General features: G+C 49.3%; 5 protein-coding genes and 2 non-coding genes across 7 annotated transcripts; 2 read left to right on the top strand and 5 right to left on the bottom strand.

Moving 5' to 3' along the window:
* Window positions 1-632: 632 nt before the first annotated feature.
* Window positions 633-719, top strand: ColSpa_tRNA_296. Its single transcript has one exon. It is a non-coding gene; the product is annotated as a tRNA-Lys (tRNA).
* Window positions 720-1113: 394 nt separating this feature from the next.
* ColSpa_11201 (cytochrome P450 monooxygenase easM) lies at window positions 1114-1422 on the bottom strand (the record flags this gene model as incomplete). The annotated part of the gene is made up of 1 exon (XM_049277413.1): window positions 1114-1422. One exon carries the CDS (start codon window positions 1420-1422, stop codon window positions 1114-1116), a length of 309 nt encoding a protein of 102 aa, XP_049133370.1.
* A 2761-nt stretch (window positions 1423-4183) lies between these two features.
* ColSpa_11200 (uncharacterized protein) lies at window positions 4184-4942 on the bottom strand (the record flags this gene model as incomplete). Its single annotated transcript, XM_049277412.1, has 1 exon — window positions 4184-4942. The coding sequence occupies one exon, from the start codon at window positions 4940-4942 to the stop codon at window positions 4184-4186; it is 759 nt and encodes a 252-aa protein (XP_049133369.1).
* A 2003-nt stretch (window positions 4943-6945) lies between these two features.
* ColSpa_tRNA_295 lies at window positions 6946-7044 on the bottom strand. Its single transcript is given in 2 exon segments — window positions 6946-6989; window positions 7007-7044. It is a non-coding gene; the product is annotated as a tRNA-Leu (tRNA).
* A 2514-nt stretch (window positions 7045-9558) lies between these two features.
* Window positions 9559-9906, bottom strand: ColSpa_11199 (uncharacterized protein; the record flags this gene model as incomplete). The annotated part of the gene is made up of 2 exons (XM_049277411.1): window positions 9559-9702; window positions 9790-9906. The coding sequence occupies 2 exons, from the start codon at window positions 9904-9906 to the stop codon at window positions 9559-9561; spliced, it is 261 nt and encodes an 86-aa protein (XP_049133368.1).
* A 1557-nt stretch (window positions 9907-11463) lies between these two features.
* On the bottom strand, window positions 11464-14241 carry ColSpa_11198 (dual specificity tyrosine-phosphorylation-regulated kinase mbk-2; the record flags this gene model as incomplete). Its single annotated transcript, XM_049277410.1, has 4 exons — window positions 11464-12186; window positions 12231-12977; window positions 13038-14057; window positions 14158-14241. 4 exons carry the CDS (start codon window positions 14239-14241, stop codon window positions 11464-11466), a joined length of 2574 nt encoding a protein of 857 aa, XP_049133367.1.
* Window positions 14242-16612: 2371 nt separating this feature from the next.
* ColSpa_11197 (uncharacterized protein) lies at window positions 16613-16855 on the top strand (the record flags this gene model as incomplete). Its single annotated transcript, XM_049277409.1, has 1 exon — window positions 16613-16855. One exon carries the CDS (start codon window positions 16613-16615, stop codon window positions 16853-16855), a length of 243 nt encoding a protein of 80 aa, XP_049133366.1.
* Window positions 16856-19274: the final 2419 nt, after the last annotated feature.

The following is a 19274-nucleotide window of genomic DNA, read 5'->3' as shown; positions in this document are numbered from 1 at the left end:
GGCTATGGCTTTCATCTACTTTACTTCAAGTGACTATCACATCAGGTTATGCCTTGGCAGCTCCTCTTGGTTCTGCTGTATGGTGTCCTGTTCAGTCTCAAAGCTGCTCACTTACTTTGACCAACATCCGGATAGCTACTCGGAGGTCGGGCAACCCTTCAATTGGGTCACCCATGTCAACCGCAAGGAACCAAACTCGCAGGGGTTGAATCCAAGGGGCAGTCAGGCACAATGAGGGTTCGGGCATGTGAAACGCGGCCGAAAGTTAGAACAGGCTCTTTCCGATACGGATGGCCCCCTTGCTCTCGCGGACATTGTTGCGTAGGACGGATGAACCGACTCGCGCGACAAGGATCCCGACGGCGCACGTCGGTCTTCGGTGCGATCCGGCCGCCCCTCCGGCCCCTCCCATAGGCGGCTCGCTCCGCCTCTCTCCGATGCCCGGCCCCGCCGTGGAGCAAAGACCGCACAAAGCCCTATCCCAAGCAGAAGCGATGCCCCCCCATCCAAAAAGAAGGACACAACAGGTTGCAAAGGAATGAAAAGTGGACGTCCTCGACCTCTCCATCCGCAGTCCTTGAATTGGTGCTGGCACGCCAAACTCAACACACCAAGCCATGGGATTCCCATCCGCCCGGCTAGCTCAATCGGTAGAGCGTGAGACTCTTAATCTCAAGGTTGTGGGTTCGACCCGTAAGTAGAAACATCTCGCGTGTGCATCATTGAACGTGGTCATTAATAAGCACCAGCCACGTCGGGCTCAATTCCCGTCAGCGATTGACGCAATTCACTTTTTTGCATTTCTTTCCCACTTCTCCGTGCTGTCTCTAGGTTTGGTCCCGGTGGCACTGAGTTGCTTGCTGCTTCACAAGGCGAAACGATTTGTCTTGCTGGCTTCCCTTTGCACGGTGATTTCCTAACCCAGGTATCTGTTCTATTTTGCTCCACTCACGCCTAACAATTACCAGTCTATCATGAGTATGGTGGGAGAGCGTAGTCTTCACCTCACAGTTTCACCTCAGGTACTCTTGCCCAACACCCGACCACAGTTTTCGGGTCAGGTACGAACCGGCTGGCGAACATGATTCCTGGAGGTTTCCCTCCGATGATCTTCTAGTCATAGTTCATAATCGAGTGTGCCAGCACGATCTTCATCTCGTTGCTGGCAAAGAATCGTCCCGGACACGCGTGCAACCCGTGTCCGAAGCCTAAGAACCCGGGGCTCGTGGAGATGAACTGCCAGCGGTTCTCCTGGCCCGGGCTCTCACGCATGCGAACGAACCTGTGGCTATCAAACTTGTCTGGCTCTGAGCCCCAGAGGGTCGGATCCCTGGTGTTGTGCGTGGCGATGGTGACCAGGAGTCCTTTTCGAAGCAAAGTTCCGTCGGAGAGAGTTATTGGTTCCTCAACTCTCCGGTTCATTATGTCTAGATAACAGGTCAGTGAGAGACTATGTTTTTGAAGACCTCCGCTAACATACGCGGCCCAAGAATGTGAAGTCGCTGGCTCTCCTTCAAGCAGCTATCCATCGACTTCAACTTATACAGGCTGTTCTTGCTCCACCCGCCATCCTCGGCGAACACTCTCACGATCTCTTGCCTCAACAGCTTGAAGTACTCCGGGTATGTTAACAGGTCTTAGAGCATGGCAGTCAACACTGATAAGGTCATGTGAATCGCCGCAAAGGCAAGGAAAAGCTGTCCAGCCACGATATCAAATTCCCGCCCCCGGCAAACATCATCGATCCACGATAGCGAATCCGAAGACTTCTCCACTCCAGACTTTGCCTGCTGGCAGGCTACCAACTCAGACTTCATGATATCCCGTGCTCGGCTGATTTGGCTGTGGAGGTGATTCAACATCGGGACAAAGCGATGCGCGAGAGGCCTTAGTAGAACGGGCCAGGCACGCAGGGCGCGGCCGGCGCGTAGAGCGACGCCGGTGAAGCTGATGCCGACTACGATCCACTCTTTGTCGCAACAGAGGCGGTCACCGAGAAGAATCTTTGTTGATAAGCGTGCGGCGAGTTGCGCTGCGACAGGGAAGAATTTGACTTCCTGCCATTCGCTGTTCGACGGTAGCTGATCTTTCAGGATGACAGGGGTTTCTTCGCATAGTCGTTCCGTTAGGTACACTACGTTGTTTGTTAGCCTTTGGGAACTGCGTGTCTTTCCCACTGAGACCTCAGATCTCGAGGACCATACTCAGCTCCTGGTTCAGGTTCTTTCTCAAAGCCTCTTGGATGATGTCCCCATGCAAGCCATCTTGGAGAACGCTCAAGCCGGGGTAGCGAGTGAGCCATTGCCGTCAAGCGATTGTCAGCTGCTAATAGTACTGGGGCTGTAACAGTGTTATCCTTCATACCCTATCACTGAACCCTGTGAATGTCAGGCGTTTGTCATTACGGATTTCTTCGCAGAGACTGGGCGACAGCATGACCAGAGGCCCAAATGGGGAGAGGACCTGAAAAGGCTTGCCGTTTGACTGCGCAAGCAAGTCAACACCATCCACATGTTCCTCTCGGCCAATTAAAAAAAAAACAGCTTCCCGCATACCTCCTCAAAGCCCTCACGGAGAATCTCAAAGGCGTTGTTATTTCATCTCTCCCTTGCTTTTTCATAAGACCATTTCCCGCGTTTCTTGCCTATGAGTTTGAACCAAGGATAAGGTCTATCCTCGCGATAGTACCAAGCAAAGAATACCAGAACAAAAACAAGGAAAACTATCAGACACGGCCTCCCAAGCTGTCCCAAGAAAGCTTGGTCAACAAGGGCTTCAATGAGGAACCCCATACTGCATTGAACCACTATCTGACCACTAAAGAGCTGATCCTGGTCTCTGATGTCGTGGCGGGACGATATGACGTCGGGTATAACAACGTTATGCTCGGCAGTTGGGTAGTCGAATGTTTGTCCGAGCTGCGGTTGTATGCCAGGATGGGTTCGAAATTGAATCAGATCGTATAGAAGCCCTCTTTAATCTGTGTACTCTGAGGTGAGCACTAAGAGTCTGACTTCTGTCACCAGACAATGAGACGAGAATTCAATCTCTTTTAACCTGATGTCTGAAGATTCCCATGTCACTTTAGCCGGTGTTATTTAATTCGACTTCCAATGGCCCTGAGGCTAGATATATTCAACTGATGCGGATACACGTTGCGAACTCTAAATCAAAATGATGGGCAACATCGAATCAAGCGTTTTTGTGTGAGTCGTGAGTAGGTAGGCTATGCCTTACTTCTATAATCAAGCATGGCGCTTGTTCAGGGTTTAATCTGGTCACGGAAAGTATTTGTAAATCTTCCGCACTCGGGTGGGTGATTTTACAGTTCGCAGAGACACAACCAGACACATCGGGATCTGTCGCAAAATTACCTCAATGAAGAGGCTAGCAGCACTAACAGGCTGCCAATTGCGTGGCGGCACAGATTTTTTGGTGGTTCATCCTCCAGCCTACCCAACAATCCACCCCAACTTCTCAGCACTTACTCTCATCTCCCTAATTATGATTTTCGACCGCTACCATAAGGCTGTCACGTTAAGCATCAGGGACGAGGAGATGAGTTAATGTCAGTCACTCCAAGAATGCCGAATGGTTTTTCCACTAGTCGAGCACACTCCACTGCTCGAGGTCGGTCAGACACTACACAAGACATGTAATAGCCTCCAGCTTCATCGCTGGAAACGTCAAAGGCAATAGTATTCTCACTCTCATAGGGTTTGAGAACTGCTTTAATGTCATTGCAAAGGGGATGTATTCGAACGTCTCGTAAACACGGAACTGATAAAAGTTTTGGCGTCACAATATTCTTTACTACTTCGGAGAGGACCACGGAACAGGAGCCGGGATAGGAGGCCTTTTTAAACTAAGCACACCTTTAATCTCCGTCTACTTAGAGTAAGAAAGCGACACCAAGTCTCGCAGGGGTTCGCCGGTGGTTCTTGGACCGCGCGACTAGAGATGAATTCTCAACCACTCAGCTCTTCGTTCCCTTGGCTCTTTTGATAGTATTACCATCAGAGTACTCTACAAGGAACCAGTCCATGATCTCGCTGTTTACATCAAGCCGTATTGTCAAGCCTATATCTAAAGAGACATGGCACCCTTAAAGAAAGTGATTACATCCGTCGAGATCGCATGTCGTTTATTCGAAAGGCAATATAATTTGATGTAGAAACAATTTCTATTCCTCTACCATTGCCTTGAAGACCATAGCGGGCGTGGCTTTCGGCCCGGCTACCTGAAAAACTTCGTTACTCGTCGTAGAAGACGTACATTTTCCCTCCCACGCTGTTTCGGCTGCCTTTTTAATAGATAGAATGACGCTTTTCGACTCGTGAGTTTGTTCTGCTAGGTAGTCGACAAACAACATATCTTGAAAGGAGACATTTTCAACTTTCGCTCCCATGTACTTCTCAGCCATTTCTACGATCTGCCTGCCAGTAATATCCTCCGGCCCGTTCACGACATATTTGGCTTTGTCATGAGGGGTAACATCTTCTTGGAGTAGTAGATGGGCCGCAAGACGTCCGACCTCATATGGGTCAACAATGCCAACAGGGGCATCCTCTGAAGCCATCAACCTTAGGGTATCCTGCCTTCCAGTCTTGCGGAAATTCTTGACCAGCTCCACAGCAGTAGAAAGGTACAGCTGCGAAAAGACGTTGGGCTGCAACGAGGTCCAGTGTAGAGCTTGAAACTCAGGTGAGCTCAGCAACGTCTCAATTGCCCAATGCGTTCTCGGATAGTATACAGGGCAATCTGGGCGAACGTTTGCAGCAGTTGTTGAGATGCGAACAACATAATGGACGCCTCCTTCGAGAGCAGCAAGGTGGAACGTCGATTCTTCGGCGAACTGGTTTGGTTGGTTGTGTGACGCAATGAAAGCCCTCACAATGTTCTGTTGGTGGAGCCAATCTGGGGTAATCTCAACCCAGTTCATTTCTGCCACTTCGACTTTGGGTAACGTAGCTAGTTGCTGTGCTGCAGCCCCGCTCAAGGAACGTGTAAGAGCAAGGACGCGGTGTTCGGAAAAGGCAGTGTTGGTTTGCAAAAGTTCTGATAAGTTCTCAACAACCCCTCGACCGGTATTGCCAGTGGCGCCGACGACAAGGATGGTAGGAATCATCTTTGAGAATTGATTCAAAGTTGATAATGAGATAAGAAGGATGTGGTGTGGGTAAGAACGACTTCTGTTGAATAACACCTATAGCTTTTATATGAGGGCTGGCGTTTATAAATAAGCCATCGGGCCATACGTTGATATCGTTAGCTGCGAGTGGATTACAACGCTTCAGCGTCTAGACGAAGCCCGGTGGTTCCACCATTTTTTCGGAGCTGAACGTGAAGTTCTTAATTGGAGAGAACCCCGACGTGATTGACTCCGATTGGTTGTTTCTCCGGCACTTCGCAAGCTGGATTGCCGCCACTGACAATCGACGAAGGGTTCTAACGCTTGACGGCCTTAAAGCAGCGGTCAAATGCTCATGTAAGCTTAATGCTTGCAATTAAATGTACTATTAATGAAATTAGGCCTTTTCATAATCTGGCAGCTCTGTACAATATTACGAGACTGAATAGTCGTTGCGCTATGGCCGAAAGATTTGGCTGCCGCTTGCATTATGCACTGTACGCCGTAGTTGTGCGATGATAGCACAATTTGGCCCTACGAGCTGCCAAGCCCGGGACACCTGGCTTCTTCATAACTCTTAATGTGCCGGCCTGGGCCCAAGAGATACGCTGTTACAGACACAGTTATCGGCAAGTTTGACTGTATCATTGGAGGTATCTCGTTCATTTATTTCATGTAGCTGTCGTTCGTCATCCGAATAACAAAATGGCCACATTGCTAATCACCCTACACCGAAGCCGGCTCCATCACTTGGGCTTACTTTTCCTTGCATATGCGTTTTTATTTGTTAAATAAAGATTGCTACATACCCTCACAATTAATACATTACAATCTTGTCCTTATCGTTAGATAAGAACAAGGTCAAGCGAGGGAACCTCTTTACAATTGCAGATTCAGGACAAAACCCAACCCGCTTCAAACTCTGATCATCACCACTTGTACAATACGAGAGGTCAATATATCGCACTGAATCACCATGAGTAATCTTTTTTCTGCGTGGCCTTCTATAGACTTTGGGAGGCGTTTAAAGGCCAACACAAGCGTATGTGTCAGCCCACAGGCCCTGACATTTTGCACCAACGACAAGGTTCCATTTGACACATTTGGCGAGGGGAACGCGATATTGGCGCGAGATCGAATCGCAGTTCTCGCCGCTGCGAAAAAGTGAAAGTTTTTGCAGCTACCAATCATGCCATCTTGAATGGGCTAAGGGGTCTTGTTGGTGGACGGCGGCTGCGTCTACGAGCCACTAGTGACACCAGTGCAGAGGTAGTAACCGGCTCACATGTCGGTTCAAGCAGAACTTTCGGTTCCCTTGTTCTAGCTCGTAAACTGAGCCGCAGTGACGCAAGCCTTGGAGGGAATGGTAAAGCAAGTGTCTTCAGCCTTCACAGTGTAGATGCGGTTGCAGTTTAAGACAAAGCCTGGCTGAGCAGACTTAGTACTCTTGACGCCGTTGTCTGACTTAGTAGGTATGGTGGTGGTTGCCGCCGGTGCTTTCAAGGTGGTGATCGGCGCGGGAGCCACGGAGGTGGCAGCGACACAAAAGGATCTGTCCCTTCCAGTCGCTACAAGACTTACAAAAGCTCAAGCTGTCCTTTTGACATGGATACAAGTTTGAATTGGGTTGACATTGCTGCCAAGGTTCCGAAGAAAGGGTATGAAACTGGCTAACACGGGTAATAAAGTTGAAAGAAGCTAAATGACAGACAACAACATTGATGTTCGGCAACTCTATTTCCCGCGGAAAATATGAAATATCAGTGTTAGACCAAAGCTATTGTGCTTTACATCCAGGAGTCAAAAAAGGATCTTGAGAGGGACGAGACTCGAACTCGCGCGGGTTGCCCCACCAGGAAACAGATGTTAAGCTGACCTTAACCTGGCGCCATAACCAACTCGGCCACCCTCCCCGAGAGTCACTGACGGGAACCATGTGATGTGGATGTCAGACTCTGTCGGCAAAGTTTTTCATGTCACTGCAGGTGAGAACTGCGCAATGGTACGCTCTGAAAGTTGACTAACAGGGGAGGGCAACATTCTGTCCAATACAGATTCAGAGCATGGGCTCTCTGGCCCAAATAGAGGAACCTGGTCTGGTTAACGCTGAGCTTTCTCGACTTGTCACCCTCTAGCCAATAGAGTGAGCCAGGCGAGGCTTGCTACTTTTGCTCACCTTTTCAATAACCTTAGTGAGGCGAGGGTAAGGTTAGTGTGAGGCTACGGTAAGACGAAGGCAATTTACATAAGATAGAATCACTAACGTGAAGCTTTGAAGACACCTGAGATAAGCTGAACATGATAATTTTGATTATGAGTACACTGATATCTTACTACAATGAACCTGACCAGTAAGTAACTACAGAACTTTCAAGTTCAACGTGATCCATCCAAGCAGTATTACCAAGCTTCTGATTGAGTATGGAGGCTTCATACGGTTATATTGAAGACTGATCTACAATCTTAATGTCAAAACGTTAGGGTCAATGATCCTCTCACTTTCTTGGAATAGTTCTCCTGCTCTCAGAGCCATCGCAAGAACAGAGGGGGGCGGGGGGCGGGATGACTGCGCATGTGTCCCAAGTGGTTGACAAGAACTCCTGGCGTCACCATATCCTGTACCACTCCGGGGACTCCTGGAGCAAAAGCTGAAATAGGTGGGCATTCTGGCCACGTTTCGTTTTACTTCCGGCCGTCAAGAAGTCTTGTGTTACAGGGTCGTTCACGAGCAGAATATTGAGAATTCCATACCAAGCATTCCTACTTTGCAGTAGCCAAAATGCTGCTCCATACTCTTGCTATCAAGCTACATCTGAGATACAGTAGCCATCAGTTAGACTGCGAGGAAGTTGCGTCGCGATGGTGAAATCGCTCTAGAATCTTCTTACCAGCTGCTAGAGAAGTGATCAGTGCACCTTGCATTGGCCGAGTTATAGAATGATCGCGGAATAAGGATCTAGTGGAAGGCTTTTACGCGTGTAGGTTGGACGTGTCTTTCTGAGAACCTTGTACAAGACTACATGTATGTTCCACGTAGCGTACCAGCCGCTGCCATGTAGTTTGAGACTAAGCCCCAGACGCTGCTTCCTCGTCCTTCCCCTTCTTTGAGACAAATCCTTTTCGCAATCCAGTGTAAAATATCCATAGGCCAATGGTGAGAACCGTCGAGGCCCCGGCAACTGCCAAGTATAGCCAAAAGTGTGCCGTTATGAGATTCTCCCCGTCTTTTGCGTCCCAATTGAAAACATTCATAGAGAAGATTGTCTATCTAGTCAGCGTTGACCGTGACCCTCAAGAGACCGTGGCCCACTTACAGCAATGCTCGTGAGAGGGAGGTAAACCATAGTCACGAATGCAATTGACCGCATCTGAGAGTTATCTCGTCTTGTGGCCACAGAAATTGCCATATTTATCTGGTTGTCATGCCTGGCTATTCGGCTGATGACCTGTGTACTTGAAATCAGCCTGTGTAGTAATCGCGCAAGCTGCATGGTCTGCTTACCACCTGGGTTGTGGCCATCATGTCCTCCATAGAGGCTCGGACGCTATCAAGTTTCGTTTCGAACTCGTCAGAGATCTGGTTGAGACGCTGTTGCAGTCGTCCGGCTGTGTGCCTGAGTTGCCTACTGCGGTTCTCATCTCCGCTTCCAGCCTTGATCTCCTTGCTAGCCCAACATCTGGTTCCTCTCATGAATACAGCTGTTTCGTTATCGTTGCGCAGTTCCTCAATGTGCTCGACAATTCTTCGGAGTTGCCGTTTGGCAGCTTTCAATCCAGTCAAGAGAAGGCTCGAGTCGAAGCGCAGGCTGAGAACATCCTCCATTGTCTCGGTTTCTGAGCCGGATGCCAGGCTCTCGCTGCTGCCGGAACTCCACTCTAAATTCTTCTCGAGATACCTGCCCTCCATGGGACGAGCGTGCTCTGTGATAAGTCTATCGCGATCGAGTTCACACAACGCACCGACTAGTGCGAGAGGATGGTAGAAGTCATCTAGTGAATCTTTCATCCTCTCCATTATCGTGTGCTCTTGGTTATCGTCGAGTCCGAAGAAGATTGCCATCGTGGATCGGAACTCCGGATCGTGGGTTACAGAGACCGCAATGTCATTAGGCCATGTTGCACTAGTGCGGTAGTTGTAAACTAGTCAGATTAGCATTTAGACCTCTAACGGAGGCGTGGTTTTGCCTTCAAGCCCACCTAGTCTTTCTGGCTCAAGCCTCTCATTCACTTCAAGACAATGGAGAAACTCTCCATCTTTGCGAGTGATTATCCGAGCTAGAGCCCGATGCGTGTGGAATGACTTGGTAATCTGCTTAAAAACTGCTTGGGACACTGGAACATGGTGAATCTGTGATGGGCATTCGGAAACAGTTTTCGTAGTTCGGCGAAGTAGTCTGTCTCGGAATTAGCATTGTAAATTAATGTATTTATTCGCTCAATACCCACACTATGTGAAGAGTGTTCGATTCATCGTCTTTTGCATCCGTCTCCTGCGCCATGTTAATACCGTCCAGTTCGTTTACCTTGCCACGCAAGAGCACCCACAACTCTTCGTAGCCAAGACTCCCAATCTGATGACGACGTCAACTCTTCATCGATGAACGCCTCCTAATGTCAAAATTAATGCATTGAAAACTTCAAGGCGAAAGAGGGTTTACCTCCAATTCCGACTTGTTGTCAAGGCGGACGGTGATAACCTTGGAAGGCCGCTCTTCGTACTTGAAGGCGCGGAAGTCGCGAGGTCTGAACCTACATGCCTTGGACGGCCACTCCATTTTGATCAAAGGCTTCACAAAGTATGCCACCAAGAACGATGAATTTTGCCAGTAAACTCGCTTAATTTCACCTTGTGCCGTCTCAGTAGACAAGCTCACACGTGCACCAGAGCCTGGGAGGATACGGCATCTAAATGCTGGGTAATGGAATGTCTTCGGGGCCAGTTGGCTACTTCCCGGCAGCACCAACAAAAACTGAGAGTGTTCCAATGATCGCCCGGTCCCACAATTTCATCCTACACCCCCAAAAGTGGGATAGAAGGCGCGGGTACCACAGCCACAACTCGTGATCGGGACGGCAATCGCCCTTGGATCAGATTATAGGATCGGGATAGAGAGTGTGTTCAGCGACCATTGGCCCGAATTCGCATGTAAGTTTCTGGTGCAGAAGCAGCGGTAATTTCAGCAGCTCAGCCTGCTTCATGTTGCACTATCAGTTGCAACGTGCAGTGTGCATAATGCAGTGGCGCGGATGAGTGCAGCTGGTGGCACAACCATCACGCATCCTCAGACACGGGCTTGGCAGAAGGTACTCTGGACTTGAAGTGCAGGGCTCCCAGGAGGATACAAAGAAGAGACTGATATGTGCAATCTGTTCTATCTGCCCAGGAAACAGCGCTATTAAGGCATCCGTTCTCCGCCCAGATATCGTGATACCGGGGGGTGTAGGGTCACCGCCGCCCGCTTATCTGCCTAGGACGCCTGACTGGCAGCCTGATTGCCATGGCGGACGAGTACTGGCCAAATTTATGAGCCGCAATGGCCAGGCTTCCGTCTCTGGTGGAAGTGTGTCGAGAGGCCTAAAAGGCGCAGTTCTGCTTACACGATGTACTCGTGGCCGGCTACCCGTCCTTTGGAATTTCTACCCTTCCTTGCAATTTTCGGTGACTAGTTACGATATCTTAACATGTCTGCCTCACGGCTTGTCTTGTCCATTCTGCCCTGGTGCTACAACGACCCTGACCCTGTCGCAAAGGAGTTAGATAGAAAGTTTGGCGCCAATCAGTATCGGCTCAGTGTGAGTAATCCCGTCTCCCCTCGTCGATAGTCAATTGAAAGTCTGGTCGTATGCTAATGCCAAAAAAGGTGAAGGGCAATCAGTACGTCGTCGAGTCTCATCGGAAGCTTCAACCAGTAAGCTATCATAGATGTCGGATACGAGAGAATGGTGAAGCTTACGTAGTCAGGGCGAGATCAAGCAGATTCATGACAACGTAAAGTGGCATTATCGGGAGTAAAGAATGTGGTAAGGTTCAATGATAAACTAGACGTCATACGCACCAGATTACCCTCGAGGAGAATAAGAAACTGTTACTCAGAAAGTCCTACAAAAGTCCGAATCTCCTTGCCTGAGCTTGTCACCCGAGGTAGCCACATGTATGTTCCCTTGTTCTCAACGAGACTTGGTAGCAAACCTTTGCTCTGTTCTGTGGTATGACGATTAGATGTTTGAGTTGATTTCAGTTTTCACGAAAGCATTGTGCCATCTGCTTCTATCTGAACAGTCTCTGTGGTATAATTCACAATGATACAGGTACCTTTGCCCATGAGTCTCGTCTATTGCATATGACGCAGGTGATCAGGATCTTGTCCGTTCAAGACCATTCCATTGGCATGCAGCTTTGGCTGCTTTAACTCCCGTCCTAGTGAGTTATCGAAGTAATCGAACCGACCCCTTTTCAACGTGAAGCGCCCTTCATCACTGTTCTCGGTGATTGTGCTTGCCTGGCTAGTGAATTGTGGGCTAGGAGGAGGGCTATCCGTCAGTGTCGACGTAAATAGCTTGATGGATTCCTTTGGGTCTGTGTTTTCTTCGTGTAGCGCCTGTTGGGCGGAGTTGCTTCTGGGAGGAGGCATAATGTCTGACCCATTGGCGAGGACTCTGCGGTTATGTGTAGGAGTATCTTCGAGCAGATCATCCAGCGCAACGACATCTTCCATGGGATCTGGTTTGGAGAGATCGTGGCCGCAAATCTCCGGGGAAGGGTGGCATGAATCCACAGCTTCCCGGCGATCTACGCCCCCATAGCCGTCATCTGAGACAGTGTTGTCAGTGCGGGCGGTGTCGGACTTGTTCGGAGGCTTAGGACATCCACGCCACGCATATTGCGAATCTCTTGCGCATTTTCCGGCCATATCCCTCAGTTTTTGTGCCACTTCCCTGCTCGTGTGTCTCTCATTGCGATCTACCCGGATCAGATGATGCGATATGTAAGTGATTAGAGCATGGAGAAAGAGAGAGCAGTTAGAGTCTTTGTGTAACTTCTGAGTCCACTGTCCCTTGCGTGAGCATTCGAAGAGCAGTGGGAGTTTAGATAACATACCTCCTTGACCGAAGGTTTCAGAGTAGCGACGGTCCTTCCGTTTTGCGTTTCAAGGTTATAAAATGTATCCATACTAAACTCGTTCCCCTTGTCGTCTTTTGATCGGTTTTTAGAGAATTCATCGACGCCCTCCCATCCTTTAAGGTACCAAGTCACGAACTCTAGAAGGAGTAGACCCATAGTCCAGAGGTCGTAAGCCTGAGAGACACGGTCAACTACATCGACCTCGGGTGCCTTGTATGTCAATGAAACGCCAAGTCCTCGAGCATTGTCCTTGGACTTAGTAATGTCTCGGTGGAATCGGGTCAGGCCGAAATCCGTAATCTTGAGAGTCCCGTTGCCCGGCATGTTCTGAAGTTGATCGCTGTCCTTGAACCATAGCACATTCTCTGGCTTCAAGTCCCCATGTCGACCAAAGTTCTTAGGGTCTTCCACCTTCATTGTATCCCGCGGCGGATGTTGAATGAGCTCGAGACCTGATGCTAAACCAGCGGACTGCTTTGCTATCCACTTCACGAGTAGGTAACTTGGTTTTGGACGTTGAAATCTCTCCCAAAACTCTCGGAGGTTACCGTCTGCCCATGGAAAAAGGAAAAACCGGTGGCCATGATATTCGTACGTCGCTAGCAGCTTGGTCAGGTGTTCATGGCCTTCAAGGTTAAACGTCTTTAGCGCCTGAAGCTCTTGGTTGAAGGCAGGCTCGTCGATAGAAAGCAGCTTTTTGATAGCAAAATAGGGTTCCGCACGCTATGGAGAAACCATATTAGCACTTGCGTCTACATGGTTGCATCGCTGTTCAAGACTTACGTGTGTATAGTTGTGATGCGCATGGTGGATCTTAACTCTCCATACCGAGCTGTAACCACCATAGACCGTGTCATGTTGCCCCTCAGCCCCTTCAAGGAAGGGGAGAATGACCATGGGTTCGAGAGGATACGCCAACGGTTTGTTTGCCAGCATGTTGAAAAAAGGAGAAAGAAAGAGCCACTGCTTCTCATGAAAGAGTTTGATCTTCGGATTCTTCCACTTGAGACTTCCCTCGAATCGGATGCGAGTTCCGTTCTCTCCTTTGCGATACAAGTACCATTTCTTCTTACCTTCGTCCCTATCTGCCTCGAAAGGGAGATGTGCGTCGTGAAGGTCCTCATCAATGAGACTGGGTAAAGCGCCAATGTTTTCTGTGAGCACTAGGATGGCGAACATCCTTTGCCGCGTCGTCTGTTGGTTGTTGTTGTAACTTGTCCTATTGCACACGGCGTTGGCATACTCAAAAGCCTTATCGTTCGAGAAAGAGCTTCTCAGCGCTCGATGCACCTTGGGCTTTGCGATGATCCTGCGGAGTTCGTTCAATGGTAGAAACTTCTTGCCATCGTGTGGCGGTGGGGTGATGAGGTTGTCGTCGAGCAAGCTCCAGAGATTGTCTGCTTCCTCGCTTTCCGTGTCCGACAGCTCGAGGTGAGTGTCGACTTCCATCTCTCCCTCTCTGAGCGTCCCGCCGATACCCGCGAGATCGTTTCCAGGTGACGCAGGAATAGGAACCTGAGCATTTTGGTCTTGTTGCTGTAATTGTGCCGTGTCACCATGGTCGATAACAATAGTTTGGACATCAGACGGGGTCTTTGACTGGATTGCTGATCTCACTGCGGAGAGGTCATTCTCCAGTCCCGTCATAGCTCTCACGAGCTCACCAGAGGCAAGCTCAGCATTTTTGACATCGTCCAGTTCAGTCTCTGTGCCATCGTCGGCGGTCAACCGCAATGCCGGATTCTCTGAACTTTTTCCATTGAAGTTGGTATCGCTGTGTACAATCGAGTCATCATTAAGTTCCTAGGATAGCTGTTAGCTTGGAACTAAACAAGAAGCGCGGTTCGGCCCGTTAGACCATCACCCGCGTGAGACCAAGAGTCGACATAAGGTGGCAACATACCCCTGCAACACCGGATTGGACATGTTCCTTGGTTTGTTGGTCGAACGTAGACTCGGTCGATCTTACCGACTGGTCTACTGCCATTGTACATGCGTGCGGGCTTTTAGAGCCGAGATGTGACGGTATGTTGGTTGGACTGGCCTATGAGGCTAGAAGTTGAACACACTGCTGGAGTACAAGTCGTTTATAATTTCGACCAGGACTTGCCTGGATTCAATCAAAGAGTGATCCAGATGGCGAGGCTCTGATTGTTGTACAGCGGCCCTGGCTAGGATCTCATGGGCTGAATTGAGTGGAATCCATTTAATGCGAAATGACGAGCATCAAGAAAACGCCTGTAAGCCACTTCTCCGCCTACACTGATCATCACTTGAACGTATACATATTGCGTCGTAAGGAAACGGGTAAGGAAAGCAGTTCGCCAATTTCCTCCCTTGCGGCGGAAACATGCCGGCTGTGACCTGCATAAGGTTGACATCGTGGCTGTGCCTCCCTGCTCAGCTTCCTCTGCAGCGGGAGCTGCATCCAGAGGTCTAACATTGGGGGCGATTTCGCTTAATTCAGTAGTTGAGAGGACCTAGAATGCAGGCAACGGTCAGGGAACTTGAGCGGCTGGGGCTTACTAGAACACGGACTATCTCAGGAATGTGTGTTGCGACCGCAGCAGAGGGAACTATTGAATTGATACGCTTCTAGCCGCCAATAAGCATAACACAGGGGAAATTTGCCTCCGAGACAGCCCACAAACCAGCTGACTAGCCACGCCGTTCGCATGCCTGCCGGAGGGAAAATAGGCTTAGGGTCCGGATCCTCGGGGGTCAATAACTGCGGGCTTGCGCCCACACGAGAGTGGGAAAAGTGCATTTAGGCTACCAACGCAACTTTCTACTCCTTTTAGCTCCCCATTCGAATCGTTTTTTGCGCTTCAGATAGTACTATGAAGTGAGTCTGCCTGGAACATCTTCCATTTTCATGGCCGTTTACTGATGCTCGTCGGTTTTGCGCACAGCGTCTGCCCTCAAGGGAGAAGCTCCTACATCGGGTCCGGACCGACCCAAGTACTAGCAAGCCAGTCCATAGACCCGGCAAAGTTGTCAAAGGTCTTGGACAAAAGGTTTGGGCAGAAGATGTATCGTGTCGAAGTAAGCCCAGACTGCCAATGAAACCAAAGAGACCTAACTGACGAGGAAATCATTAAGATGAGGCACAACAAATTCTCAATCTCCGCTAGAGGGCACCTATCTCAGGTAAATAGAGACAGGGCCGAAAACGGTGCAACGCTGACTGTGTCCAGGAGGAGATAAGCCAGTGCTCATATCGGCAGCCTGAATGAATCGAATGTTTGGGCTCGGAGGTTCATTTTGACGCGCGGAGTTCGACGTCCTTGAGAAAATACTCTGATCCAATGAATTCACATCCAATCGCTTCTAATTTTTGACACTGTGCCTCGTTTAGACCAAAACTGTCGTTCATTCGTGTTTGCCCGGCGACGACCCGAACCCTCCGTGCCCGGACGGCCCCACTCGGTCCCGAGACATCGTATGCCACGTAAGGCAACGCGACTGAAAGCGGCTGCATTCTTTCTCAGACTTACGTATTGAACGACAACAGGGTACAGCTACAGCCTGCTTCGAGAATGCCAAAAGAACGTGCCTGTGGCTCAGATCGGGCGTATGGCATACCGAGATCGAAGGGAATGGCACTGCGGCCTGCTCAGCCCTCAGCAAAGACTCGGTGTGCCCGAAGTGAAGGGGTGGGGGGGTCATGCGCCCATCTAACCGGCCAACGAGCCCTCGGTAGCTCAGGCTTGCATGGCTAAGACATCCTGCAGGCTCCCACAACAGGGCACACAGGGTGGCAGGCAGACGCATTTGAGATCAGGCTGCGCCCCATAAGTGTGCCGGGTAGCATATTGTTAGCCAATCAACCTTATGCAAGGGGCTCGGACGTGATTCCCTCCACGTGAAGCGCCTGCCCAACAAGAAGATTGAGGCAGCCGCTTTGCCACTTCGTAAACGATGCCTGACCTTTAGCCAGGATGAACATGTAACCGAACTCATCGCCTCGTGGCGGTTTCAACGTCTCAGCCATGGCTCCCAGGATCCAGTCATTACGACTCATTCCACGTCGTAGGGGACAGGAAGTCTCAAGGCAGCGAATTAGGGGATTTTTACACTTCATTCACCTTGCAATCTCGTTATCCCCATCCATGAGTTAGTCACGTTAGGCGGCGCCAGGCAATTCGGCTCGTTGAAGTGAGGCTCATCATAGGACGATCCCAAGGCAGCATCACAGGGTCGGGTGATATAACAAGTGGCACAAATGCGTACCTCTTGAGTACCCATCGATCGACACAACAATCACCATAAAACACAAAACAAGCATCTACACAAAGACTAACCGTCGATCTAGGAGCGATTCCCAAAGACTACCCACCTTCACATCTTATATCACCATGCCCACTTCGAACACTGATTCGACGACATCCGTTGAGGAAGGATTCCAAGAACATAAAATCCCTTCTAAATACGTTTCAAGCCCGCAATATCTCTCCAGCTTCCTGAAGCAGAACTATGGCGACATCAACTACACGGTGGAGATGCGACACAACTTCTATTCCATCAAGGCACCTTTAACAGAACGACAAATCAACTGGGTATGGTTTCTTCATGCGTTTCTAAAGGTACTCGAAATCTGACGTGATTTCTAGGCTTTTCTCCGCGGGTGATTTTCGATCGTGAAGCCTGCACTTAAACTCATTTAAAGTGTAATGTAACTGTTGCAGCGCTGGTACGCAGTGATATGATTCGGTGTATTCAAAATTGGATCCGTAATCGAACGTTATACTTGATTCTACGACTTACAGATGATGGGCGCCTCGGACAGCATCAAACCCATGAATTTGAGGGCCCTGGGCAAAGGCATCAATTACTTAGCTTGGCATTCACGGGCTTTGGGACTTTGTGACAGGAGCTCAGAAGGGAAGAATGGGGTCTTGGAGGAGCTTTAGGCCCATATCGCCGAGTGCTGTCAAAGTACGTAGATTGATAGGATATACTTGCTGTTACTATTGCGTCTATATGTCTAGATAGAGTCCCCTTATCTGCTGACTGGCCTTTTGCTAGGTTCCGAATGCACGTGCTACTAGACTTCATGTATTCGGCTGGCGAAACCCGTTCCAGGTATGCACTCGACGTTTGCCCGGACTGTCCCACTTGCGTTTAGGCTGGGCTGCCGCATGGCTCAATTCAACACCTCTAAGGGATATTGAAAGCTTTATGTACATGGGTATGGCCGAGGAGGGAACGCAACTTGCAGCCGCTGGCCGAAGAGCGGAGCTTAGGACTTGGCTAGAACCTTGGAGAAATTGCGACCCACCGCCCCGAATCGATCAAACGAGAAGGACGAGGGGGTCTACAATAACAAATATATCAACTTACCCTGCTGGGTTGATGCGTAGGCTGGTCGTAGCAACCGATAGCCTTGACAATTAGTGCTCCAGCCTGATCGACTGGGCCATCGTGACTGCCCACATCTGTCTCGTGACGAAATAAGGCGAAGCAGATTCTGAGATTTACGGTTTATACATAACTCAGTCCAAGCTAAGAAGGCAAAATTTGGCTAATTTAACCCTTAGCCACCCTTCAAGGAAACTATGGGCAGATATTTCATGATCTTCAGGTCGTACTTGATCAACTGATCATTTCCAAATGATTACTTACTTTGTTTCTTCATGAATTCCTTGAACCGACAGCAAATTGCTGAAGTCAAAACTCCTGTCGGTTCATTGGCCTACAGAAGCTAAAGCTGTCTCTTTCACATGGACACAAGTCTGGATTGCCTGGCATTGCTGCCGAGTTCCGAAGAAATTCGTTAGTACTGCGTAGTACGGGTTATGAGGAACGTGGATCAGGGGAACGCCCACATAAAAGGCAATTTCGACAATCCCAGTCGCACCTACCCAGAAGGCCCCGGAGTAAGAGGGGAATTAGGACAATGCACAAGACCAAGGCGGGAAAAATTGACAGCCCTGAGTCTTATGTACCCGCTGTTGACCAGTATCAACGTTTATTGTCACCAATTTGCAACTCTCCATTCGGAACCTCGCTCGTTGATCCCAGGATCAAGTTCCCAAAATTCGCTCTACGATAAGTCCACAACGACGCTCCTTACTCACATTGATGGTGCTAAATGGTCTCGCTGTGAACGACTTCAATGCTGCATTGCCACTTAGAGACTTTTGCCCGTCCACCTCTTCGAAAAATGGCTCTGAACCATCTATCTGGACTGTTGTTGGATAGATTAGCCAAACTAAAGCTTGTTAGAAGCCGCCACTGTCAAAATTTTCGGTCAAGATCCCAGGCACCACAAAAAAACAAGCTGTGCCCGAAAGATGGTGTGTCTGATCCAAAGACAACGACATCGAAGGACTAGTTAAACAAAAAGCCATCAACATCCAAAAAAGTGGTCACCACCCGCATTATAGTTTATGGCCCGGATGAGGTGAAGGAGAACCTCGTGAAAGGCCGGAAAGCCTAAGGAGGCTCGCCTAACTATCCTTGTAGCCTATAGTTTCTACATCGATTGACGCTCAGGTATAGTCGAAAGAGAAGCTAACAGCCGAGTTGTTGAGTTGTTGGATCGTCTAGAACCAGGGGTTGGAAAGTGTCTCTTACCTCACCAAGAGTCTCGTCTACGAAAGGCGATGTCATTCTAGGAATAACACAAAGTTTAAATTTACCATCTATACGCAGACATTTAATTTGTTTATCATTAAATAAAACCCACAGCGGGGCCTTAAAAGACTGGTTCCTTGCCCTTTTGCCGTTTGCAAATGCTGCCTCCATGTTAGCTATGTAGTACGCTCTCCATGACGTCCTGAGAAGCAATTCTTCATGAGAACCCTTGGGGTATCTTTTTGAGGATCCTGTCCCAAGGAGTTCAGTAAGAGATTAGCTCATAAATTCAGGCTGGCACTTAGACCCGAGGGCATAGGAATCAAATGTCTAATAGAGCAGGTGTCAAAGCTTTCATAAACATTGTAGCGCCTTATCAATGCAGCTTGAACACTATCATCGGATAACATGCTCCGCCCATCGGCTTATCCTTATCTGTCT

This window comes from Colletotrichum spaethianum (genome assembly GCF_022836535.1).
Source record: "Colletotrichum spaethianum MAFF 239500 DNA, contig43, whole genome shotgun sequence".
NCBI classification, from domain to species: Eukaryota; Fungi; Ascomycota; class Sordariomycetes; order Glomerellales; family Glomerellaceae; genus Colletotrichum; species Colletotrichum spaethianum.
Note: the sequence above shows the minus strand (reverse complement) of the source record. Positions and strands in the feature narration are given on the sequence as shown.